At 45.1% G+C, this 26,821-nt stretch overlaps 1 protein-coding gene across 2 annotated transcripts in view; it reads left to right on the forward strand.

Annotated features, from left to right (window-relative positions):
- The window catches only part of VAT1L (vesicle amine transport 1 like), a 143,598-nt gene that overhangs the window by 48,517 nt on the left and 68,260 nt on the right, over positions 1-26,821 (forward strand). For both annotated transcript variants that reach the window (XM_014845934.3, XM_070500543.1), the window contains exons 4-7: positions 10,733-10,875; positions 19,672-19,775; positions 21,907-21,962; positions 25,637-25,831. In XM_014845934.3, the coding sequence (XP_014701420.1) occupies positions 10,733-10,875; positions 19,672-19,775; positions 21,907-21,962; positions 25,637-25,831 (498 nt within the window). The remainder of the gene's footprint in view (positions 1-10,732; positions 10,876-19,671; positions 19,776-21,906; positions 21,963-25,636; positions 25,832-26,821) is intronic.

A 26,821-nucleotide genomic window follows, 5' to 3' on the forward strand; every position in this document is an offset into this window, starting at 1 on the left:
GGGAGGGAGTCTTGGGGAGGAGTTGGTTGAAGGGTGCATAGTTTCAGCTATGCAAGATGAATGAGTCCTGGAGATCTATTGTACGGCATAGCACCTGTTGTTAACAATACTGTGATACTTACACATTTGTGGAGAGGCTGGATCTTATGTTAAATGTTATCCGAAAAAGAACGAGGAAAGGAGGGAATTGTAGAGGTGATGATTAAGTTTATAGCATTGTTTATGGTGACCTTTTCATGGATGTATACTTATCTCCAAACTGGTCCAGATATAGACATTAAATATGTATAGCCTCTTTCTATATCAATCACATCTCAATTAAAAAAAAAAATGTCCACATTCTCTTCTCCCCATAAGCTGAGCTGCCTCTATGGGGCCCTCACAGATGCTGTGTTCCAGCGCTTCCTGTTCGTATGAGCAACTCAAGGTGTGAAGGGCTGAAATGGCAGGGGGCGATCAGGACTCAGTTCTTGTGTATCCAAGGCTCCCTTCGGAGCCAGCCTGCTCCGCATCTTGTTCTGAAGGACGGGGCCTCCTGCCGTCTATTTCCCTAAGGCCCACCTCTGGGTGTCTTCCACCTTCTGTCTTGGGGCAGCCTCTCCTTATTGCTCAACCCAAAATCTGCCATGTTGTTTGACCCTCAAACATACCATGATGTGAAAACAGCCTGACCTCCCTCTCGGCCAGAGCAGAAAGCCGAGCTGTCACCTGTGCGTCATCCCAGTAGGCCCCAGTGCTCACAGGACCAGCTCCTAGGAGAAACTGGGAAAGCGAAAGTCCCCTCCCTCCCACCCTCAGTCCCGAAGCTGCCTGCTGTGCTCGGTGATGACCAGTCCTTAGGAAACCCAGCTCTGCTCAGACCGAGTCTGTCAGGCACCAGGAGGGAGCTGGGTCCATGCTGGGCAGGGGGAGTCATTCTTGCCAAATCCCGTCATGAACATCTCTGTGTGCCCACAAGTGACCAGAGTCTTGGAAGCAGGCCTCTGCTGGTGGGTGTGTGGGGGCAAAAGCCGGGGTAGGTCCACCCCAGCCCAGCTCAGGAGCATCTGCAAACCACCTTAGGAGGAACCGGTGCCACGATCTACCTGTCATAAGGCTCTGGGGCCCATGAGAAATGTATTTCTAGGCCCAAACCTGTTTTTCCTAACATTCGTTCAATGTTCCTTCCTCATCGTTACCCTCCTCTTACCCTTCTCCCCACTCCATGTGTGTGGTTGAAAAGGAAAAAAAGAAAATATTTACTCTTGGTAAAAATATTATAAGCACATAAATTTCCCCCATCATTGATGTCCAGTTGGAACTGTGCTGCCAAGGAATGTGGGGCAGACCTTGTCCATATCCACCCAAGGGATAAAGCAGAGAAGCTGGCCGAGCAGCAGCCGGATGTCCCTTCTCTAGAAAGGGCACACATCCCCAGTCTCAGCCCTCAGTCATCCTCGGACATGGTGGGTCCTCTTTGACCACCTTGTTCTCTGCGCAGCAAACTTCTGTCTCTTCTGCTATTTCCTCCATTCAAGGCACAGTAGCTGAGGTCTAGGCAGTGGGCCCAATGCTGTGGATGTAGAGGGGAAATGGTGTGGCTCTCCCCTTAAGGAGCTGACAGTCTAGTGGGAGATACGAAAGAAAGAGATTTTTAAAAAGGAAGAGAGAAAGAGGGACAGAGGGAGAGGAGGAAGAGCAGGAGGAAGAGGAGAGAGTAGAGGGGATGGGAGGGGAGGGGAGGGGCCAGAAGAAGAATTGCAGCTCAGAGTGAAAGATAGTTGAGCATTCAGGTGTGCGAGTCTGGGGGCAAAGCAGGAGGTATGAACTCTTCCGGAGATCTCAGGGAAGGCTTCGCAGAAGAGGTGGCTTTGAAGGGGGATGGGGAAGAAATCAAATGCTGGCTTCTTCTCCATCCCCATTTGATCCGAGTCATCCCTGATGGATCACATCACGTATGTTCCCTCCTGTAACCCACACTTGGCTTCGTGGAGTAGACATTGTCATCCCTGATTTAAAGAAGAGGAATCTGAGGCTCAACCAGGGTTAAGTGGCAGCTCCAGGACTGAAGCAGGTGTGGGTTCCAGGAGCTTTACCTTCTCTGCAACCTCTGATGTGTCTCATTTCTATGTAATTGTTCTGGTGGTCAATGACAGAGAACAAAGAAGCTGGCTTAGCAACAGGAGGCTCGGGTTTGAATCCCATCACTTCTGGTGGCTGATACTTAGCCTTTCTGAGCCTCGGTTTCCAATTACTAGCAGGAGAACCTTGAGTAGGGTCACTTGATCTTTCTGACCCTCCATTTCTGAGGTTGTTTTCCTGTGGGAATATGAGGTTGGGAGGGTTAAATGAAATGTGTATAAAGTGCTTGACAAAGAGAAACGAGCCAGTGAGAGATGGTGCCCCTTCCTTCTCTCCTTTTAGCCTCCAGACCCACTAGTGTCCTGCAGCACAGGGCAGCAGTTAAGATTGTGGACACTGAAGCCAGACAACGTGGGTTCAAATCTTGTCTCCACTGTTTACTTGCTGTGTGACTTTGGGCAGTTATATAACTGCTCTGTGCCTCAGCTCTTTCATCTGGAAAATCAGGATGAAACAGTCTGCACCTCATGGAGGTTCTAATGCCGATCAAATGAGGTGGTGTTTATAGAGCACGTGGAACCCTGCCTGGCACACAGGAAGCTCTGTGCAGATGAGGTTGAATGAATAAACCCACACTGCTCTTGTCCGCTTTGTCCTGCTGCTTGTCAACCCAGTGCCTCTGCAATGAGCTCAGCGCGGTCTGAGCAGAGGAAAAGGTTTAAATGTTCACCTTTGCAGTCCTCTGATGGGCAGAGCTGGGAGCGGCCGGGAACCGCTGGGCGTTGAGCAGCATAGCTGAGGCCCGGGGAACAGTGAGGCTGGACTTCTGCAGGCATCCAGGGCTTCAGACCTGGCTGATGGGGATCGGGGGTTATTTTCTCTTTGTGCATCTCTGACTCACAGAAGACGGTATTAGTCATGCTCTGATGTACAGGATCCCACATACTAAACCCACGAGCTGTGATGTCAACCTCAAGTAGGAAAAGAGGAAGTGGATTGTTATGATGCCATAATGGACCAAATTAGATGAAGGAAAACTTTATAGAGCGCTGGATCTCAGCACTAGCTGCACATTAGATTTACGCAGGGAACTTAGAAAATATACACTACTAATCAGGTCTCAGCCTGGTTTTAAATAAAATATCTGGTATTAAGATACTCTGAGCATCATGGGGGCCTTAGCATCTAAATCACGTGGAGTGGATTGGTGCCATTTAGGATGATCTATATCAGTGGTTCTCACCACATCAGAAACTCCTGGAAGGTTGTTCAAACTCAGATGGCCAGGCGCCACCCCCAGAGTTTCTGATTCCTTGGATCTGGGGTGGGGCCTGAGCATCTGCATTTCTAACAAGTCCCCAGATGACGTTGATGCTGCTGCTTCTGGCACTGCACATTGAGAAGCACCGATCTATAAAATAAATAAAAGAGAAGAAAATAAAAGATATTATCTCACAAGTCTTCCAGAATATGTCTATTGCTCTTTTGGATTAAAGAAAAAAGTTTTCCACATTTAAATCTTGAGCAACTGAAAAGTGCCTATCCTTCTTTTCACTTTTTTCTCTCCTTTTCTCTCTGTTCCCTCAGCCCTGTGCCCCTGAAGCTTCTTGCTGTTCAAATTTTCAGCACATGTATGTTATAGGGAGTGTCATGTGTAGTTCAGCAGTTTTGCAATGACAAACAAGATAAAAAAAAGAAAAGCTGACTGATTCTTAGAGCATACTAGGTGAGAACATAGAATATTCTCTGCTGCCTTTGACGGCGGGTCACATGGCTCAGCCCACACAGTGGGATTTGAATTTCCTTTCTTACAACAATTGAGTCAACTGAATTGTTGAGCAGGCAAATGACAGCAGCATTGATCCGAAAAAAATCTTTCTAAACCGATGTCTGAATCTCAGCGTGGGAGTCTGTATTGTCATAAGAAAAGCATAAGGACAGCTCCAGTATCGGATGTACAGTCAGGCGTCGCATAACGGTGGGGATACGTCCTGAGAAATGTGTCGTTAGGCGATTTCGTCATTGTGCCACCATCATAGAGTGCACTTACACAAACCTAAATGGTACAGTCTCCTACACACCTAGGCTCTCTGGTTCTAATCTATGGGACCACCATTGTATATGCGGTCTGTTGTTGACCGAAATGTCATTATGCGGCTCATGACTGTACTAGATTTCGTGATAACACTTTCCTAGTCCAAGTGCCTCTATGTGTTGATGAAGATGAAAAAGTAAACGGACAGTTCTTTGGAAGAAAAAACTCTTACCTCACCGTTTCCTCCAGGTGTCTTCTCGGTACATTCACAAGCTCATTCTGCTCATTCTTTTGTGTTCTTCGACCACATGAATGGTCTGTGGTTCCCACGAGCTGTTTAAAAGTAAAGACAGTTTTTGGAAGAGATAAGCAATGCCATTTTAAAAGTGATCTCAGAAATGGTCAAGTTAGCAATAGGAAGTTCCATTTTTTACTGAACTTAGGATAATGCACAAATTTTCATTCTCTTTGACAGTCTTCTTCAAATTGATTTCCTTCGGGCCAGCTAGAGAACCAGTCAGTGTGACCCAGAAATCATAGAACTTAGAGACCACCAAACTCGTCAAGTCCAAGTTCCCATTTAATCTAGTCTCTCCCCCTACATGACTTTGGTACATGACCCTCATTTTCTGCACATTTGCAAAAAGGTAGTGCACCAATGTGGTCTTATCCCAGTGGTTCAGTGGTTAGAATTGGTGTATAATTGTACGTTTGATGGTGTATTTATTTTAGCAATAACTGTTGCTTCTATTAGAATATAAGGTCCAAGAGGACAGGGACCACATATAACTTGTTCACCTTTGTATTTCCAGCACCTCTCATGGTGTCTAGTCTATTAGAGGCATTCATTAAATAGCCCTATGATGATGGAAAGAATGATTCAGTGAAGTAACAGAGAAGCTGAGATTCAAAGGATGACTAGGAATCAGCCAGGAGACAAGACAGGGAAGAGGATTCTAGGAAACTATATGTGCAAAGGTCCTGTGGTGAGGGGAGGTAGCATTTAGGAAAGACTGAGGGTTTTCCGTACGGTCAAAGCTAGAGTTCTGGTATATGATGAGAAACAAGGCTGGGAAGGTAGATAGTATGTTATTATAGAGGCCTTCTTAAGCTCTTTGTCTCTTACCTATTTAAGTCTGACACTGAATCCTGAATCTCAGTGCACTGACAGGATCATCTATCCTACATTCTCATTTAGAGGGAGACCAGAATTTCAACCAAACTCAGTCCTAATTCTAGGGAAGTTGTAGCTAAAAACTGCCATTTGTTGAGTCCTTACTATGTACCAGGCAGTGTACTAAGCCTTTTATATACGTGCATTTACTCCTCTAACCATTTGTCTGCTGTGCCTAGCTTTTCTGGAACAGGAATCTTGCTCTGAACTGCCAGTCTGTTGATAAGAGTCAGATTTCAGGGATGCAGAACAGCCCCCTTGTAACTGCTGTCCCTGGGTTTCCCCACTGTCTGTGCTCTGCTTGAGGGGACCCCAACAACCCAGGAATTAGGGCTGAACCTGAGACAAAGCTATCCAAAGAGTGGATCAACGAAGCCTTCCAGATCAATGCCAAGGACCCGAGGTTTTCTCCAAGATCTCAGTTTCATGTCAGCAACTCGATGCTTAGCTGGATGGAAGAAAAGACTAATAGTAGAGTGGTCTTGCAGCTGAGTTTGACTCCAGCTTTATCACTTACAAGCCTTATGACCTTAGATGAGTTCCTTTCCCTCTGTGAAGCCCCATTTTCAGGTATAAAATGGAAACAAAACACTTACTCTAAAAGTTGTTTAACGATGTAATGAAACCCTTCAGCACAGTACCTGGCACATGGTGAGACCAAAGGAGCCGAAGCTGCTGTTCCTGCTGCATTGTGAGTTGCAGGGAAGAGAGGCAGGGGCTTGCTGCAGAATTCTTACCTTCTAAAGAGGGAAGGAAATCCGTTAGGACAAGGACGTGCAAATCTCCATTTACGGCTGTTGCTGGGAGAATGGATTGTCTCGTTCATTTCATGTTCTGGGTCTGCAGGTAAATTGCAAAGTCCTTTTTATTGAAAATTCTTTCCATCTTCCACAAGTGTTATCAAGTCCATGCTATTTGCTAGGCACCTGGGAGAAAGGAGGATAAATTAGATGTGGATCCTGCACTCTACCTTGGGAGTCGGAGAAAGGAGAGGACAGGTTTTCTGTAAATGTGAAGGAAAGCATTTTTCTGCTTAAATACAGAATACTGAGCAGTATTTACTTTAGAAAATCATTGAGGATCTTGCAAGGGCCTCTCATTGCCTAAGTGAATTAATAGAGAGCTAGAAGGTGGGTGGGCGGTGCTACGAATACATGTGCACTGAATTGGGGTTTCCCACCCATTATTATTTATATAATTATATAAATTATGACATAATATGCATAACATTTGTATATAATACTAATTATGTTAATTATATATGTATGCATATATAATCATATTGTATTATTATACTAATTATATAAATGGAATATTATAAACTAGATGTTAATTATATATGCATATGAGTATATACTAATTATACATTTACACATATAATACCAATTATATATTATTCTAATTATATATAATTATATAATGTTTATGTATTACACATATATAATATTCCTATATTATATATTATATAATAACATAAAAATAGGAATAATATAAATCTCATTTTACTACCACTGTATCTTTCTCTTTAAAATGGAAACGGTAAAGTTCTGCATGGATCAGAGACGAGATATGTCAATTAAATCTGTGCTGTATTCCCACTGTGCAATACTAAAGGACATAGAAATCTGCAAAGTGATGAGGGGGCGTCCCCATTACCTCGAACTCCTCTGTTTCTCGTGCATCCGTTCAACAAGTTTTACCAAACACTTGTTATGTGCCAGGCTCTGCCTTGGGCACTGGAGCATGGAGCCAAGGGAAGCACTGTCCCTGACCTCGTGAAGCTCACAGATGGGTCAGTTAGCAGCCACAGAAGGCTGTGGTGGCTGCTGTCCTGGAAGAAGGAGCCACAGGGCTACGGTGGCACAAAAAGAGGCAAGAGGCTCTGCTTGGGATGCTGGGAAGGATTTATAGAGAGGAGATGCCTAAGGGGGAGTGGCTATGATCTGAAGAAGAAGTGGAAAGATGGGCAAGATGGGGAAAAGCATGAGAGAAAACTAACCCCGATGCTAAAATACCATGATACATTCAGGAGAGTAGGATGGTGGCTATGCTCCTACTGCTCTAGAAAAATAATAATAGCATCATAGTAGCAGTGATAGCAAATATTTATTGGCATTCACTGTTCTAAGCCCTTGGATGCTTTATGTCATATAATCCCACAACAGTCTTGGAGTGTATTTAGTATTACGATCCTCAGATTAAGACCAGTGACTAGAGGAACCGATATGTTGCTCAAGATTGCTCACTCAGCTGGTGAGTAGAGCAGATCGAGGTCTGCCACATCTTACCGTAGTGGCTTGGACCAGGCACCTAACCTCTGTAAACCTCAGCAAAATAGGGTTAAAGACTTATTCTGAGAATGCCATGGGATTAGGCCTGTGCAGCGCCAGGCTCATGGTGAGTGTCAGCCAGTGGTGGCTCAAGTTCCATGTGTTGTTCGGGAGTGGATATTGGAAAAGTAGGCGGAAATCGTGTTAATGAGGTAGACAGGGTCAGATCCCAGAGGGCCATTCTGAAAGCCATGATAGGCATTGGGAAGCTTTCAAAAAATAGTGAAATTCTCAGTGTTGCGTTGGAGAAAAATCATTGTGCCCAGTGTGAAGTACACATGGAAACAGCCAGAGCAGTTAGAAGGGTGTTGTCATAATCCAGGGAGGGAAATATGACACCCAGACCAAGAAGTGACAGTCGCGAGAGGTGTTGAGTGGAAACAACACACTTGCTGACTAATTGGATGTGGCAGTGAGGGAGGAAGAGGAGCCCAGGATGACCCCTGATTCCTGGCTTTAGTGGCGAGTGAATGGTGTAATTCCATCCACTGAGGCAAGAAGTGCAGTAAGAGGAGTGTTATGGGTTGAATTGGGCACCCCCCAAATTCATATGTTGAAATCCTAACCCCCAGTGCCCCAGAATGTGCCTTTATTTGGAGGTAGGGTCTTCACAGAGGTAATCAAGTTAAAATGAGGTCATTAGGGTGGGCCCTAATCCAATAGGACCAGGGTCCTTATACAAAGGGGAAATTTAGACACAGACACACATTGAGGTGAAACCATGTGAAGGTCCAGGGAGAAGATAGTCATCTGCAAGCCAAAGAGAGAGACCTGGATCAGATCGTTCCCTCCTAGCCCTCAGAAGGAACTAACCCTGCCAACAGCTTGTTTCAGACTCCTAAACCTCCAGAATTGTGAAACAATAAATTTCTGTTGTCTAAGCCATGCAGTTAGTGGTACTTCGTCACAGCAGCCCTTGCAAACTAATACAAGGAGTAACTCATTTGGAGATAGCTATGAGTTATGTTTTGAATCAGTTGAATTTGATATTATTTTTGGATAGCCAGGTGGAGATGGATGCCAAAATGGTAATTCAATACGCAAGTCTAGGAGTCAGTAGGGGGCTTGGGACTAGATATAGAGATTTAGGTGTGTCAATCATTTCTGCCACACCAGCATCTATAGCAGTGTGACTAGTACATAGTAGGAATTTGAAAAATAGTTGAGTGGATAAATGTCACATTTGCAGAGGGCGGGAGGGACCACACGGTTATTGGAACTAGTTCTAATCTCCCATCCCCGTACTAGCAAGGTTAGTTCAAGCCCTGTCAAATTTTAGAGCATTGTCGCGTTGCCTGCTGATATTTACACTCACTGGGAAGGGTAGTCCCTTCTTTGTTCTCTAAAATCAGGGGATAAAAAAGTTAACCAAATATCAAAGCTATTCCTAGAACAGAGAACTGTAGCCTGCCTGGAGTCTTAGGTTCACGCCCATGTTCTGAAATGTTGACCTCCAAGTGAGCATGTCAGTAACGTGTCTATTTTAGGCAGCAACTTAAAAGTCTGCTTAGCTTAAAATGTCAAAATAAGTCGACAGCATGGCATAATAGAAGAGGCAATAAGTGGAAGTCAGGAGACCTTGCTTTGAATCTCAGATCTGCCTCTGAAGAACTGGGTCACCTTGACCTTTCTGAGTGCCCTTTTCCTCTTCCATGAAACAGTGACGGGGAGGGGTAATTGGATGATCTTCCAGCTCTGACATTCTGTGATTCTCTCAATGTTGCCTTTAATTGTGAATGTTGGGAAGAAATAACATTTCCACAAATTGGCCTGCCAACCCGATTTAGTCCACAAACATGAAGACGTGTAAATAAAGTGATAGGCAGAAATTAATATCACAGATGACTTTGGTAGAATAATTTCCCACCTTAAGCATTTCTGCCTCCTTAAGATGGCAGGTGGAACACTGGAAAGAAACAGTATTTGGTTTTAGAATGCATCTTAAACACCAGCAAATTGAGTTTTACTGGAAGGTTTCTGAATGTACACGATCACAGACAGTGTTGTGTCCAATGACTTAAATTTCCAACCATATTGAAAAAGGATATGGAAAAATCACCCATTCCTAACTGTATTTGTGATTTCTCTTGGATCATTTAATATTTAAACCTCATGCATTGGCCTTTTCTTTAATATACCTGGACATCACAGCCCTGGATATAAAAAGCCACTAAGGGGTACAGATTGATTAAGGTTAATTGAGGACCGATTAAGTGTCATGTCTTGTGCTAAGTGTTTGACCTGGGTTACACATTGCCTCATTTAACACCCCACATAGTAGATGCTCTCAGCCACACCATACCTTCTCCACACTCCACTCAAACTGCTGAAGGTTGCTTACTTAGGCCTTCTGTCTAGCTTTTGGGAGCATGCTTGGCTCATGAGGACAAGCCAGATGTGCATAACAGTTACTACCGCAGAAGCAACCCTCAACCAATGTCAGGTGGAAATTTGGCGGATCAACACTCCAGCTCTCCCACCGCTTGGTTGGAATAGCTCTGATGTGTATTCTACGCTTGCTCATGTCCTCAGAGGGACTGAGTTCCAGTTGCCCACAGTGGATATGGACTTGAAAACACACCTTTTATTGGCTGCCTTCTATTTCTATCTTAATACTCAGATATTGCCTGCAATTATATTCCAGATTAAGTGCTTACACTCAGATTCTTGCCTTAGGGTCTACTTTTGGGAGATCCAAACTAAGACATCCCCCAAGATCCCTGTGGAATAGCTATCATGATTGCTAATTTATAGATGAGGAACCTGAGGCTCAGTGTGGTTAAATAATGGTCACTAAGTCTCAGTGCCGGGGTGTTGCTGGCTCACACTGACCTTGCTCTACACCAGTGGTTCCTCAACTCGGGGAGATTTTGTCCCCCAGGGGACATTCTGAAGTGTCTGGAGACAGTTTTGGTTGTCACAACTGGGAAGGTGCTACTGACACCTGCTAGGTGGAGGCCAGGGATGCTGCTAAATATCTTACAATGCACAGTTCAGGCCCCTACAACAAAGACCAATCCCGCCTAAGAAAGGTCAATACTGGCAAGGTTGAAGTCCGGCTCTGCACCCAGCAAGGCTGGTTGTTGGACGGTGGCTCTCCTGTGTGACTTGTCTATTGTATCTCACTTCCAGGGCCAAGCTGTGGCTCAGCTGTGTTCCACTATCCCCAATGTGACTGTCTTTGGGACAGCTTCTACTTTCAAGCATGAAGCAATCAAAGACTCCGTGACCCACCTCTTTGACAGAAATGCAGACTATGTGCAAGAAGTGAAAAGGTAAGCTGTTTGCTTGAAAGAGCACCAGACTGGTCCTTGCTCTTCTCTCTCTTTGAGAGCGGAAGCATTCATTTAGAGGAGGGCTAATAACAGCAATAACAGTAATAATAATAAACGTATATTGGGGGCTTAGTGTTACTAGTTCTGCACTGAATACTTCACATGTATTAGCTTATTCATTCCTCTCAACAACCCTATTATTATCCCCTTTTTGCAGAGGATAAAACCAAGGAACAGAGCAGTTAAGTAACTTGCAAAGCTAATTTATGACTTACAAAGCTAAGTTATGCTCACTGCTATAAAACTGCCTTAACACAGAGAAGTGTATTTCTCATTCATTGATATAATAGCCCAAGGAAACGTGGACTCCACCTGGGTGTGACTGAGAGCCGCCAAACGACCAAAGTGGTGCCATGATCAGCTTTGGGTTCTGACCAGTCACTGGTGGCGCGGAGAGAGTGAATGGGAGGGGGAGGCTGGAGGCAGGGTCATCAGTCTGCTGACTGCTGCCGTTGCCCAGGGGGACATTGGTTTATAACCTGGTCCATCTTCCGCCTGTGATCCTGAAGCTATTGATCATGGCCGTGTGCATGTCAACACAGGGAATGGGATGGAAACCCAGCTGCCACCACACTTTCAGATGATTTGTGTTTCATTCGTACTGCTGTCTCAGAGCTAGAAGCTGATTCGCACACACACTGCATCACAGCTCCTGAGGGGATTCAGAGATGTCCCAGAGCTATCGTTTCCATATTTTCATTTTCTAGCACTAAATCGTAAGATACAAAGGAAATAAGTTGTCCAGCCAGCATCGTAATAAAGAAACAGTTTTCTCCAAATCACAGATTGTGATGGAAAATTAAAGGACTACAGGATGGAGATCTGGTTGTTTGAGGTGAGGGATTTAGCAGATTAGGTGGAGCTTGGGAAATTTCTTAGATAGAAGAGTCTTTGGATGATATGAATTTTCAGATTTGTTTTTAAATTTTGAATGTAGAGATGTGCATATAATTTAAAGTTGTCCCAATATTTCCAGTGGGATTTGAAAAGAGAGCTTTACAGCTAGACAGTAGAAGTTCACCGCCTGTCTCTTAGAGGGCTGGAGGCTGCAGGCGTCTTGTAAAGACTTCCAGGATCACTTTCTTAACTCACAGGCAGTTCTTCCTTCTTTTAACTCGGCATCTCTCCAGCTGTGGTCTGGAAAATGAACTCCCATTGTCCCTTCAGCCATGTTTTCTTTCCTCCTCTTAAGTGATATTTTCACAAGCATCTTTCCCTTTTTCCATGCACCCCCCTTCTTAATAAATATTGAGTGTCGGTGATGGGCCAGGTACTGTGCTAGGGTGAGAGATCCCACAAAAACCCTCTTGTGAGTCACTCTCTTCATGGAGCTTTGAGTCTATTTGGGGAAGAGGAGGCAAAAAAATATTTTAAAGATTGATTTACACTTTTGATACGTGCTCTGGTGGAGAAATGCAAAGTGCTAGTGAATATATGCAGACGGGAAAATCAGACACGTCGTCCATCCAAGACTGAGATTTGGGCTGAGAAGTGAAGGATGAGAATTTGGCCAAAGGAAGAGCATTTTTGACCAGGAGGAATGGCATGCGCTGAGCCTACAGGTCAGGAAAGGCTTGGCAAATTCAAGAATCTGAAAGGAGACCAGTGCAGCTGGAGGTAGTAGGTGTGGGAAGCAGTGGGAGAAGCGAGTCAGGAGGTGGCAGCTCTTCTGAACAAGTGACAGTCCAAACCAGGGAGCTCCTCCTTCCCCATTTCCCGTGTGGCTGCTCCATCCCTCATCCCTTCACTATCTTGACCTGCTGCCTTTAGCCCCTGTGTCAGTGACTTCTACTGATGTCAGAGGAGCAAGGTAACAGCATCTAAGACCCATGTCACCAGCACCTTCTTTTAAATGTGACTTCCAACAGTTCTTTATGTTTTTAGGTAAAGACTGTGAGATTAGACTAAAAATGACTGGGAAACTGCAAATAAGTTTATGCTGTCTGTCCCACTAATCCTACCCTAGGAAATAATCCAAAAGAAGATAAAAGCCCCAGGTACACATTGCCTGTTTCCGAGCCAAGCACGGCTTCTGCTTCATTGTAGGTGCTCAGCATATGTCAAGCGGGTGAATTATGGCATTGTCTGTAATAGCGAAAATTCAGAACCAGCCTCCATTATCTACAGAAGGGAAACAGCTCAGTAGATTATGCTACACCCACACGCTTGAGTATTATGTAGCCCCTAAAAAAAATGATAATTATGAAGACTCTGTCACAAAATGAAAAAAATACCCATGGTAGCATATTGAGTGAAAAAAGCAGAATGCCAAATTCCAGCTACACTGTGATCACAGCTTTGTATAAATTCTTGGCACATAAGGACATAAAGTGAAAGGAAAGGGGAAAAAATCCAACTGCTAACATGCAATAGGAGCAGAATGCAGAGTGATTTCTTTTTATTTTTTGATCACAGATATTGTTTATTACACGATTTTGGGTGTGATAAACTAGAAAAAAAAATAGTAGCGTAAAATTTCTTGAGATGAAAACTCTTTTTATAAGCCAGTCAATCGGTAAGCTTCTTTTGAATACCTTCTCAGCCTTGAGCCAGGCGTTGCAAATGGAATTGGGAAAAATTTTTATAACACAGACCTAACCTTTATGTCACTTACCCTTCTCTGTCTGGGAGGAGAGAGATGGCTATGCTTGAAAGCAAGTAGAAGAGTTAGAAGCCCTGAATTGTGTGCCTCTGACTGTAAGGACTTTAAAAATAAAGAGGAGAGAAAGATCAGAGAGCGTGCCAAGGTGGACAGCCCCTAAGCAGGTGCTCGAAGGACGAGAACATTTCAGCAGGTAGAGGGAGGCGGGGAGCGAGGGCCAGACACAGGGCAAGGCAGATAACAGCGCCTGGCTTTGTCGATTTCCTCTCACACTGCTGAGCATTTCCATTAGACATTTTATGGGTACCGCAGACAACCCTGCAAGATGAAATGCCTCATTTTACAGATAAAGAAACTGAGACTTAGTGGAAATTAATGAAAATCTAACACCTAGAGAGAACAGAGAGAAAGTGATCAAGAAAGCATTCCTAGAGATGGTATTGCTAAGTACCCGTGGGAGCCATAAACATTTGCTAAGAAGCCTACTGGATGCCAGGCACTGTGCTGGGCACCCTGTGAATAGCTTATTGTGCACTGGGTACTGTGCTCAGCCCTCTGTGAGAAGCCTAATATGTGTCAGAAACTGTGCTCAGCCCCTGTGCATTGGACACTGTGCTCAACTCTCATGTAAGAACCCTACTGTGCACCAGACATGTGCCAGGCACTATGACATAGCCTCGTCCCTCCATCTTGAGCTTGGAGGTGAAGCTTAAAGCTGTGGCCAGATGCCTTCTCAGAGAAAAGGGAATTCAGAAAGAGAAGAACTGAGTGGAGACCAAGGGTCCAACTGGAAATGAAAGTTACAATAAAGGAGAGTTAATTTCTTGGCCAAGTCAAAGGATTTCTTTGCCAGTGATGGCTTTATCAGACCTACCACCACTCAGGAGAAATTCCTCTTGATCCATGTGGATGGGAAGCAAAGAGGCAGCGTTCACAATAAAGGGGTGAGGGGTTAGAGATCAAGGAAGGACAGCCACGAAAGCCTTGGATCAGCAATTCCAAAATATCTTCTTGCTGAATTTGGTCCAGAGAATCTTGGAGCTGGGGCTATTTGTGTTTGGTTTTTACATCTGCAGAGATTTATGACAGCAGGAGAAAGCAGACATAGGAACTGTTGCATTTGGCCCTCTGCCCTTACCCTCTCTGCTTTTATGTAATTATGATTACACATGTGCAGGCAAGACAGACATCCCCAGAAACTGGGCAGGCTAAGAAATGAAGATAGGTCCCATGTCTCTGATGAGCTATCTAGCTCTGCTTGTGATTTTCATGATTATTCCATTAAAAGGAGCTGCTAAGGTGCTTTTCAGTGTGAGCATGACCGAGAGAGGACCTGTCCCAAGGCAGTTGTGGGCCTGGAGCATTTCCGGTAAACCCACTGAGCCCATTCACTCTGATCCACTGATTGGACTTGTAATGATTGAATGGGTGATGGGCTCTGTTCAGTTTTGAAACTCTTATCTGAAGGGAGATTTCTGGCCTCAAAAGGAGCAATGTCTGCTTAAAGGTTTGACAGAAACGACCAAAGCATCCTCGCCCTCGGGCCCAGGGAATAACATCTGCCTCTACCCAACTTCTCTTCCTCAGAATTCATCTCCTCCACCTCCCGCAGTGACAGCAAAGGGGAGCAGATTTATGGTTCATTTGAGCCCTGCGCATGTGCAAACCCTGTCTTACCTGATGTAGCTATAGAGATGCCGAAATAGGTGTGGGGAGGAGCCGGTGGCCTGAGTATGCAGGAGACCTGCAGCGTATCCTTCTGGCGTGAAGCCCAGTGGAGCAGCCCCCAGCTTTGCTCAGTCTCTGCTGGGACCTGCATGGCCTAGAAGTGACAATGATGGTCGCCCCTGGGGCTGGCCACAGCTCACCCTTTAAAACCCTCCTCTGCCTCTGGGGCCCTCATCTGGTTTCTAGATGTGATGGATCAAACCAGGGTCCTCTCATTCCCTGCAGTGGACCTGGGGGTAAGTCACCTCACCCCATCGAGCCTCAATTTACTCATCCATCGAATGGGGATAATGATGCCCCGAAATCACAGAGTTGGCATGAGGCGTCAATGAGGTGAGACTTAGGAAGTGCTCAGCACTGTGTCTGGCACATAGTAGGTGCTCTTGAATGTGGGACATCTTCTCCTAGGAGGGTTAGGGACATCAAGCCTCCGCTCTAATGGTTTCTGGGCTGATGGCTCTACCCACCATGAAGGTTGCTTGGGTTGGCGGTTGGGGTGTTGAGGTTTTGCGCAGTCTTCCTTTTCATGCTCTTTTCCCAAGCCAAAAGAACTCTCTTTAGTTGGGCCACTTTGAAACATGGCAATAAAGCCAGCAGGGACCCAGAGCTTGCCATTCGCCGGGCCCTGTGCTTCACGTGCGTCAGCTGGTCCAAGCTTCACAAAGGAGCCTGGGGCAGGTGTTATTACCACCATCCCCTCCCACACTTGGGGAAACTGAGTCACAGAGAGGCTAAGTAACTCACTTGAGGTCGTACAGCAAGTAAGTGGCAGAACTCAATGCTTAACCCTGAGATGAAATTCATATTCCTAAGCCCAGCGCTATGCTGCCCCTACAACACCCCTACCCCTGCCCACTGCCCCCAAGTTAGCTGTCAGTTGCGGCAGCCAGTCTTGGGTCCTTCTGGAAGGAGACAGTGGCTAGGGCCTCTCCCCACCCTGCTGGGTGTCCCAAAGCCTCTTTGGGCCTACTCTGTGCTGACTGCCCCAGGTCAAGCTGTGGCACTTTTCTCTGTGAAATGCCTCCCCTTTGTAACCTGGCCAATTCCTGCTCATCCATCAGCACTTGTCAGAGGATCATCTTCCCTGAGCCCCTGAATCACTGTTTGAGCTGTGGGGACTCTGTGTTTGGGTTGTCCATTTATCATCTGGCTCTCCAGCAGCCCACGGGTTCCCGGGTGGCAGGGATGAATTTGAGCCTTCCTCTGTGTGTCTCCAGCTCAGCTCACACAGTGTCCAGCTTGAAACAAGTACTCCATGTATGGTTCCCCAGCGGCTGGGAATTTAGGGCACATGTGTAGGACCCTGACCTTGGGCCTCTCCTATAATCCAGGATGAAAAAAGCAGCTTGACAATAGAAACCTCTTGGCCTATCTATTTGAAATAACTTGGTCTAACTCTGGATATATGTATATTTATTTTAAAAGACAAAATTCAAGCCTGAATTCTTCAAAGACTAAATTAAATCGGACGTTTCCCAGAATGAAAGCAGGGCTTCCCTAATTCTACCGTTAGAACATTTATGGAGTCTTACATTGAGAGTGGTGGAAAGGCCACCAGCTTTGGAGTTAAACCAGACCGAGCTTTGAATTCCAGGTGTACTAGTTACATAAGCTTCAGCGAGACGCCGCATCTGACAGCGTCCATTTCTGCATCAAAACAGTGCAGTTAAAGTGCCTGCCTCATAGGCTTGTCGTGAAGATTGATTGTGAAATGCCACGGATATAGTAGAACACAGAAAATGTGAGTTTCCTTTGAAGGAAGCACACATCTAGAGATGTGGAATGCCAGGCTTAAAATGTTTTCTTCATTCTCTTTCATGCATTCCCTTACCCGTTCATTTGATCATTCATTCATACAATCAATCAGTGTTTGCTGAGAACCACTGCTATGTCCAGCAGGATAAGAAGGGCTGAGGACAGAGCAATAAGCAGCACAAATGTGGTCCCTGTCTCCTGGGGCTTCTATTTTGGTGGGAGACACTCAGTAAATAGGCAAACAAGTAGAATAATTACAGCCCATGCTAAATACTGTAAAGTACCTCTCGTAGAGACACTAAGGCATAAAGGGGGCTAAAATAGAGAAAATGTGGGGTGAGGCTGCCATTCCAGGTGGGTGATTAGTTACAGCTTCACTGGGGAGGTCACAGGTGGGTGAGACCTGGAGGATGAGAAGGAGCCATTTCCAAGGAGAGCTAGGGAAGGGCTATTCAGGGAGTGATCACAGCACATGCAAAGGCCCTGAGGTAGGAAAGTTCTAGGAACAGCCAAAAGGTCAGGATGCCTTGAGCACTTAGTGGAAAGTGAGGATAGAGAAGTGGGCAAGAGCCTAGAGGTCACCACTTGCTATGGGTCTGCCCTGCATTTCTGCGGAATCAGAGTCCAGAGAATAGAGCAACAGGCTCAGGTGGGGCAGCTAATACAAGGAGGTGTGATTGGCAAGTTGTAGGAGAGAATGTGGACCTGCAAGTAGCATATAGTTGGGAGGAACATCTGGCAAGAAGGGAGGATATAGGGCTTTGCACATGCTGTTCCCTCTGCCTGGAACACTGTTCCCACCACTCTTTACCTAGCTAACTCCTTCACCCTCCACTCATCACCCCAAGGATGCCTTCTCTGCTAGCCCTGATTGGGCAAACCCTCTATTTAAATGGTCTCATGTACCTTTGTGGCACTAGACCCCATTCAATTTCAATTTAATTTTTATTTGTGTAATTATTGGTTAATGTCTGCCCAATGGACGCTCCAAAAGGGGAGAAATCAAATCTCTTTGGGCCCACCACTATATCCTCTAGTGCCTAAGACAGTGCCAGTGCTAAATATTTAATGACCAAATTAATTACTAATTTAAAAAATGCTGGCTTGGCTCCGGAGTAACCAGCTTAGACCCATGGTTCTCGCAGTGTGGAGCTGGAATCAGTAGCAGCAACATCTGGGAATTCATTAGAAATGCACATCCTTGGGGCCCACCCCCCAAGACTAACTGAATCAGAAGCCAGGAAGAGGCGGGAGGGAGGGCAAGTTGCAGTCTGCATTTTAATGAGCTCTCCAGGACATTCTGATACACTCTTAGGTTTGAGATCCACTGGCCAAGTCCCCTGGTTCCAAGGGGGACTTGTGAGGACACGTTGGTGCAAAGATTCTATTGGGCAGATGCTGAGCTGATCATTTCAGATCAGGCTTTGTAATGGGCTGGATTTTGGACTGGACTTGAGGGGTTTTGAAGGGCGTATTCACATCAAGCCTCAGCTGTCAGGGGCATGCGGCAGTCGACTTAGTGTCTGAACCTAGAAGATGCACGTGCAGTTTCCTGGTTAGTGACATTAGGGGCACAGCTGTGGACGTGCACTGCAGAGCCTGAGCTTTGCAGAGGGAGGAGATGGGGGTAGAAAAACTGAGTGACATGCTAAAACAAGGTAATCCTGCAAATTTGCAAATCTGAGGGAATGCCAGTCTTGTCTGAGCAGAGCAGGCCTAGTCACAGTTGGGAGCCCTGTGGGCATGGATGTCTTCCCTACGCTCTCCACAGCCTTCCTGTGGATATTGTATCTTTTAACAGTGGAAGCCCAGTAGCTGTTTGTTAAATTCGTGAAGGAGTGAATCAATGAATCTATAAATAAATGAGTGGAAGAAGGGGTCTTCTTTGAAATAGATTACTGTCTAATAGCATCCAAATGTGGGCTCTCTCTACTCTGGAATCTTCCATTGCTGTAGGAAAATCCTCTCTATTTAACCCTCTTCCTCTAAGACCACGTTTTAGATTGAACCTGGAGATTGGACGAATAGAAGTTTGCGAATTAAATTAACGTGCCTTTACAGCTTCACTGAGGAGGGAGGAAGAGAGGGAGAAAAGCCATCCTTGCTAGACCAGAAGCCCCGGGGAAGACAGGGATCATGTTGGTTTCATTCACCGCTCTATCTCCAGCACCTCGGACAGAGCCTGGCACATACCCCAAGCTCCACAAACATGACTTGTTGACTGTCCATCTTATGGAGTGACTGTTACGTGGCTGGCTGTGGGCCAAGCATTTCATTTGTCACTTCATTTCATTCTTAGCTCAAAGAAACGTGCTAGCTCCACTTTACAAAGGAGAAAGCTAAGGCGTGGAGAAGTTGAGTTAGGTGGCTAGATACAAACTCAGACTGACTATGATGTCCATACTCGTTCTCCTGACCATGACTGGTTCTCAGTGTCAGCCTCCAGCCAGATTCTTAGCTGCCTGCAGCTTTGTGAAGTCCTTACAGTTGGACCCAGGAGGATAAATCCACCTGCCAGTGGTGGATTGCTCCTCCCAGAGCTTTCACTGTCCTAATTCTGGGAGTAAACAATATGAGGCAGGGAGGGAAAGAGATTGACAGTGTGGCCCCTGACGGATTACAGTATTTTACTTTGTCTTCTCACCATTTAGAATCTCTGCTGAAGGAGTGGACATTGTTTTGGATTGCCTCTGTGGGGACAATACTGGAAAAGGTCTCAGCCTTCTGAAACCACTGGGAACCTACATTTTATATGGTGAGTGCTAAACAGAAGCGGGGCACATGGTCAGTGACAGGGAGCACTGCATGTGTGCTTGCAGACAAAGGCTCTGAAGAATGGGATATGTTGATATGTTGGGGTAATGAGATTGAAGGGGTTAACTTTTTAATGTCCTCTATAATACTGCTATTGGCCTTAGTTGTTTTCACTTATAAAAGTAACATATGTGCCTACTGCCCTATTACTCCTACGAATACTTCCCATTCTAAAAGGGATAAAGAAAGGCAAGCCAATGTGGTCCCTCAGATAGGACTTGACCCACAGAAGGTAGCACAGGTGGGAAATATTAATGGCTTCAAAGGAAGTTCAAAAAATGAAGGAATGAAGGAGCCACAGGAGGATGGGGAGGAGTGGCTAGGATGTGGGGGTTTTATGAGAGGTTCTTCACTCTTGGAGATGAAGCCGCAAAGTACAGACTCTCCTTTTCTTCTAAACTACTCCTGTATGTCCCACTCTAGACAGAAGCCCTGAGCTACTCATGGATGGAGCACATGTCTGCTTCTGCATCCACTTATATGCCCTAGGGTTTGGGAAATTAATGAAAGACATCTGGGAGCAGGTTTTCTCCAGGGGAATGAGACCCCAGAGCCTCCGCTCCCTCTTGTTCTTCTCTTCTGTCCTAGGCATGCAAACTGATTCAAACATTAGTCTCCACAAAGTCAAAAACTCATATCTGAAGCCAGATGTCACATTCCAAAGTCCAATGTTTGAGATTTTTGGCAAATAGACAATTGAGCCTTAGCTCTGTATAACTCAGGAGGAAAAGAACTCACTTCCCTGCTGTTAACTGAGAAGCTTATAAAAGAGATATTCGAGAAGTATAAATATTCAAACATTAAATGTTGTCATCATTATGATAGAGAATAAGCTTTCAGTTGCTGGAGTATTCAAGGATTTTCAATAGTGACCACATATTTGAAAGTTTTTGGAGGTGGGTGCATAATTTTTAAATTATTGCTATTGATAAGAGAATCTCTGAGCATCAGTGCACAATGCGGGGATATCGGATATGACTAACGTGTGCGTCAAATGCAGATGGACAATTTGTTCACCCTTATCTACCAGTTCTATTTTTGCCCCAGTTCCGTGATGTCATTTTGGCAGAATATAATTTGATCATCTCACAAGTATCTAACTGATTACATTGATCACTTGATTACTAAGTAATCGAAGTCTAGTACCATGATGTCTGGCTATAGTCACTCCATAAAAGTAGAAGCAGTGATAAACTAACTGGCTACTAGTTTCCCCAGGGCAAATAATTAAGTTTTAAGGATACACTGTTTTTCATTAAATGGCAGTTCTCTGGGAAGGACTTATTCCTAAATCTTTGGGGACAAGGCAGAAAAGTCATTGGAAAGGCACCAATATGTGAAGAGTTCTCTCATCCCCATCCCCAGAACCCCACAAAGGGGTCTTTTCTCTCTGTAAAAGCATCTTAGGGAATCTTTCCCAACTCCGCCTCCCACCTTCCCTCTGAATAGTGCTTTTTCCGATTAGCAAAGCTCAGTTCCTCACCATTTATCTTAAGTGGTTTTCACCTTTCTGCCCAGACCTCTTTGGAGCTGGCTTCTAAACCTGTTTTCACCCTTATCTGCTCCCTGTACCCATTTTTTTTCCATCTGTCTAAATTCTAGCTCAGCCCCATCTCTCCCCACCACTTAAATACCCAGCCCAGCTCAGAGCCCTAAGCCCCTCCCTTGCCAAGGAATCAGATTCAAACCATAAAGTAGCTCACATAGGAGTTCATTTCTTAGTCTCAGAGAACGGAACCAACAAGACATTTCAGCCACTTATCATTTTATTCATCTTTTGGCTTAATTCCCATTTTTGCCACATGCCCAATTTTCCAAAGTAATGAAAAAGTCACCTTCAGAAATGATACCTTCAGAAATGATACTTCCTCTTTGACAAGTGATACTTAGTTAAAATTAAGTTAACTTGACACCACCCACCACCTCCTTTTCCCTCATTTTTCCAAGGCTGAATTGAATTTATTTTCAAGCTCTTGACAGTTCTGGACCAAACAAGTGCCATTCTTCCATATGTATCAAGAGATGCTGGTTTTCATTAGCAATAGCTTGATTTGGGAATCTTCCCTTTGCAGGTTCATCCAACATGGTGACTGGAGAGACCAAGAGCTTCTTTAGCTTTGCAAAATCAGTAAGTATCCGGGCACGTCTAATATACTTATGGCGGTGCGGTGATTTGCATGTTGTGGGCTCTTCCATGGAAGGACATTGACCTAATAACCTAGATCTTGTTTATCCTTCATCTGCATCATTCATTTTCAGTAAAGCCTCCGTTCCCACCCTGCTGACTACATATGGGCAGATCTGGGACTTGAGTTGCTTTTGTCTAAATGAAACAGAGAGGTGGGAGTGTCAGAGAAACTCAAGAAAGCTTTGTTTCGATTTCAACAGAGATTGCTTAAGTGTTGGTGATTTTAATCATTGATCAAAAATAAACTTAGTGTTAATGCATTTTATTTGCTCCCTGGAGAGACCAGCCTTTCACTTTAGCCACTTTCTGGCCAGGTCTCTTGGTATTTGCCATCTCTCTATATCCCCATTCTACTGAGTGGGAGATACAAAAGGGATCCGACAATTTTAGCCAGCTCCTGGGGTGATTTTTGGACACAGGTGAGTCTGTGAACCACCAGCTTAGATAATCACACTCTGAATACACCCATAACTTTGTCTGCAGTGGAGAAGCCACATCCCTGGGCAGCCACCTCACTGCGAATCTACGCATATCTGCATTCCCACCTGGAGTTACCCTTGCCAGAATTAGACTAATTTGGGCTTGAACTTCAATTTTACCCCCTCCCCCTACACACACACAACAGGGGGTTTCTGCTTCTCGTAAGAGCTTGCTCTTGTCTTCTCTCCCAGCCTCCTAAGTGGCTAGTACAGCATCGATTGGTTCACTCACTTTGCAGGCATCTTCCAGTGCTTACGGTTGTGGCACTGTGCCAGGCACCGAGGTATCATGGTGAACAAGAGATGCATTTTAGGCCCTTGTGACTCTTCTATTCTAATGAGGGAAACAAACTGAAATAAGTAAAACATGTTAATGATTGTAAATGGGCATGAAACCTCTGAAAGGGGTAAAGACAGGGTGTCGAATACTAACCAGCAGGATGGGTGGAGGCATTCTGAATAGAGTGGTCGGAGAAAGCTGTGGAAAGGGGCTTGGTATTCATGCTAAGTGTGGCACTGAGGGGTGTTCATATGCCCCCTAAGTGCTAACAGTGGCTGCCAAAGGCTTCACCCCCACACATTCCCCGATTCTGAAATGATTCGTACTCCCTGCCCTGTGAGATTAGAATTAAAGGGCCTCTCTTTGCATTTGAACTCAAAAGTTCAGGTCAAGGATCGTCACCACCACAGAATCCACAAGGGAGCAAGAGTGAAGTCTAACAGAGGATGCTGTCTGGAGCGACTGCCCTGAAGATAGACTTTGTGCCCCTCACAGCTGTTTTGTTGCTGAGGCTGTAATTAACGGGATTCTGACAGCCTGCTGGGATAACCAGATTGGTCCCAAATTACACACAATTGTAAGAAGTGTTTTCCCTCTCTCCCCTACATGCACAATCACAACACACAGTGTTAATGAAATAATTGCAGCATGCCCAAGTTTGATCAAGGCACTCATTAAAACACAGCCAGGGTGGAGCCTGAGATTTTTCTGCCTGAAACAGGGGTGCCAACTACCAGAATGCTTTATGGTTGGAGGTGAAGGGTGAAGACTGTTCCCTTTATTTGGACTTCCCTTTTATTGGACTCAGAGGCCAAGTCCAACATCAGTTGATCAGTTAGAAGCAAATTGAAGCTAAGACATGCAAAGAATGGAACAATGACTTTGTTCGGGAAGGTTCTAGAGAGGAATTGTCTTCTATACATTCAAGAAAGGGTTAGAAATGAAAAGCATATTTAGAATAATACAGGAGTTTCTCACTCAGCTAGCTTAATTATGTTCCACCTTAAAACTCCCGTAGACCCTGTGCTCACATAACACATGTGACCACGACAGTGATGACAATAACAGGTGAAGTTATCATTTAGAAAGCAGTCCGACTCCAAAACGGAGCTCTTATTCACTAAAGCAAAACCATCCCTTCCAACGTAAGACGATAATAAAAATAGTTTATATTTATAGAGCACCTACTACATGTCAGACACTGAGCTAAGCACTTTGTGTGTATTAATACATTTACTCCTCACGATGACCCCATGAAGTACAGTAGGGAAACTGCACACACAGAGGTTAAGTGACTTGCCTAAGGTTGCACAGCTGGTAAGTGGCAGAACTGGAATTTGAAACCAGGCATTCGGTTTTAGAACTCACTTAACCACAACTGTGCGGCAATTGTAGGGTCAATTCATTTCACGAGTATTTATGGAGGCATTGCAGATACGCTGTGCATCACGTTATTAATCATTTCTCTGCCTTTGCTTTTGTGGCAAGCAGCCCGTGGCCACATACATGGCTTTCCCAGAGGCGGCCCCCAGGCCCTTATGATGAAGAGTTTTGTGTATGACTCTCATCCCTGTTTTCGACCTGTCTTCCTCACACTTATTTTCCTAACAATTATAATTGTCCCACTTCAAAAAAAAAAATCAAGATCTTTTACTTTTGTGGGCCTCCTCAAAGCTGGAAAGAGGCAGGATGTAAACAGACACACAAAGACATGAATGCCACCAATGTTCCTGAGTGCCCATCACATTCCTTTTTGCTCTCTATATAAAACTGATTTTAACCATTGGGCCTCTTAGAACCCTGTAGAAACTGGAACCTTGAGTTTATGAATTCTCACCGGCACCAAAGGGAACAGAATTAATCAGAAAAAAGCAGTTTGATAACTATGGCCATAGTTTGTTGATGGAGTATTCACTTATTTTCACATCTGAAGTGGGGAGATGAGAGACTGGAGAAGAGACAGCCGTATCTGCCAGTTGTGTTTATCCCACCTACTGCTTTAGTGCTAGGGACGTTCTGGGCGGGATTGTTCTTTGTTGCGAGGGGCTGTCCTTTGCTCATAGGACGTTTAGCAGCATCCCTAGCATCTACCCACTGGACGCCACTGTATTACCCATCCTCCAGTCATCGCAACAAAAAACATCCCCAAACATTACAAACGTCCCCTGGGGGGTCAAACTGCCCCCAGTTAAGAGCCACTGGCTTAGTCCCAACACTGTGCTTCATGGCTCCGTCGTGCTGCTCCTTCTTCCTATGTTGTGCTTCCTTACTCATCTTCCTCTGGTGGATTCCTACCCATCTCTCCAGGTTTAGATTTGCCGTCATTCCCCCTTAGGAAGGCTGCTCCTGCAGCCAGTCATCACCCCACCAGGTCCCCAGCACACTTTGTAAACTCTGCTGCCCCACTCCCTTCACCAGCTCCATCACCACCATTCCCTAAGCCAAGTGCTTTACACTAAATTCTCCCAGGAAGCCGCAGGGGCAATATCCTGCCACTGTATGTAGCTGAGGAAAATGAAGCGCAGACAACAGGGAGCAAGTTGTAGAGCCAGGATTCAACTCGAGAGCTGGGGATCCTAACCACATGCCTTAATTAATGTCCCCATTACATGTGGCCAGTAGTTGTTTTTCTAAAGGGCTCTCTCTCTCCCACCTGGATCCTGAGCTCTTCTGGTAAGCATCACTGTGCACTCGCAGCAGAGCCTAGCCAAATAGAAGCTTTAAAAAATAGGCCAGCAAGAGCCATCTCTTGGTCAGCTGGCATCCACCTGCTGGCAGCCCCGTCCTCTCCCTGCATTGCTGCGAGTGCAGCCTGGCATTGAATCCTTGTAACCCAGCACCCTCTCTCTTTCCAGTGGTGGCAGGTGGAGAAAGTGAACCCCATCAAGCTGTTTGAAGAGAACAAAGTCATCGCAGGGTTTTCCCTATTAAATCTGCTCTTCAAACAGGGCCGCGCAGGCCTCATCCGAGGAGTGGTGGACAAGCTCATTGGACTCTACACCCAGAAGAAGATCAAGCCCGTGGTGGACTCCCTCTGGGCCCTGGAGGAGGTAAGAATGCTGTTTCTCCTTAGCAAAGAATCTCTTCTTTCTTGGTCCAGGTAGGTTTGGGCAGCCAGATACAATCTTTTACCAAATGATTTTTCTCCAGATTTGTTTGTTTAAAGGTCCTAAAGTCATTGTCCCATAGTCTAGTGCTTTGGATGTAAGACATACTTTAGGTTCCCTAGTGGTTCTCAAACCACGTGTGTCACCAACCATTTGTGCCATGAACCCTTCCCCAGTAGGCCACCAAATTATAGTGGATGTGTACGATTCACCGTTATAAGAGAGCATGTACGTTGTTACAGTGACATCTATATTGTCACCTTGTGGGTATATAAGAGATCAAGGTCAGGGCCAACAATGGCACAGAGCTGAAATGATTTGTGTGCTAAGCCCGGATGCTTGGGGCCCCTGTGAGATGTTGTCGTCCTGGGCATTGTAATGATTGATGAATTGTTGCATCTAGCGTTAGACTGAGTCTTTTCATTAATTGGTCAAAAGTTCTAGTATTTGAAAGCATTCCTCAATTGTCAAAAAATTAAGTACTCTTAATGCAGCCTTTAAGGATACTGAAGTGTGGACTGGCTGTATTGGTTCAGGTGAGATGTGCTTGGAGGAGGCAGGGTCTAGAAAAATCCTTCAGGACAGGCAAGTTTTGGACATTTGGGAATCCAGTCATGGTAGCTGCCTATGAGGAGAAAACGAAGAGATGTGGCCTAGGTTTCAAGAGATATTTCACTAACAAATCTTCCTAAATCAGGATGTCATAACCTTGGCTTCAGGGAGCCATGAAACCCCTGAGGAATATTTTTAAATATGTGAGAATGTGTGTTTCTGTTTTTTTGTTCTTTGCATTTTGCATGGGTGCCTTACACAGTACAAGTATTTTTTTTTGTATTTTTGGTAGTCACAAATGCCTTTGGAAAATCTAACAAACATGAAGTTCTGTTGAACAGCTAGTGGTGTCCTCCGGGTATGAAAGCTGGTGTGCTATTT

Source organism: Equus asinus, chromosome 28, assembly GCF_041296235.1.
Source record: "Equus asinus isolate D_3611 breed Donkey chromosome 28, EquAss-T2T_v2, whole genome shotgun sequence".
In the NCBI taxonomy this organism is placed as follows: Eukaryota; Metazoa; Chordata; class Mammalia; order Perissodactyla; family Equidae; genus Equus; species Equus asinus.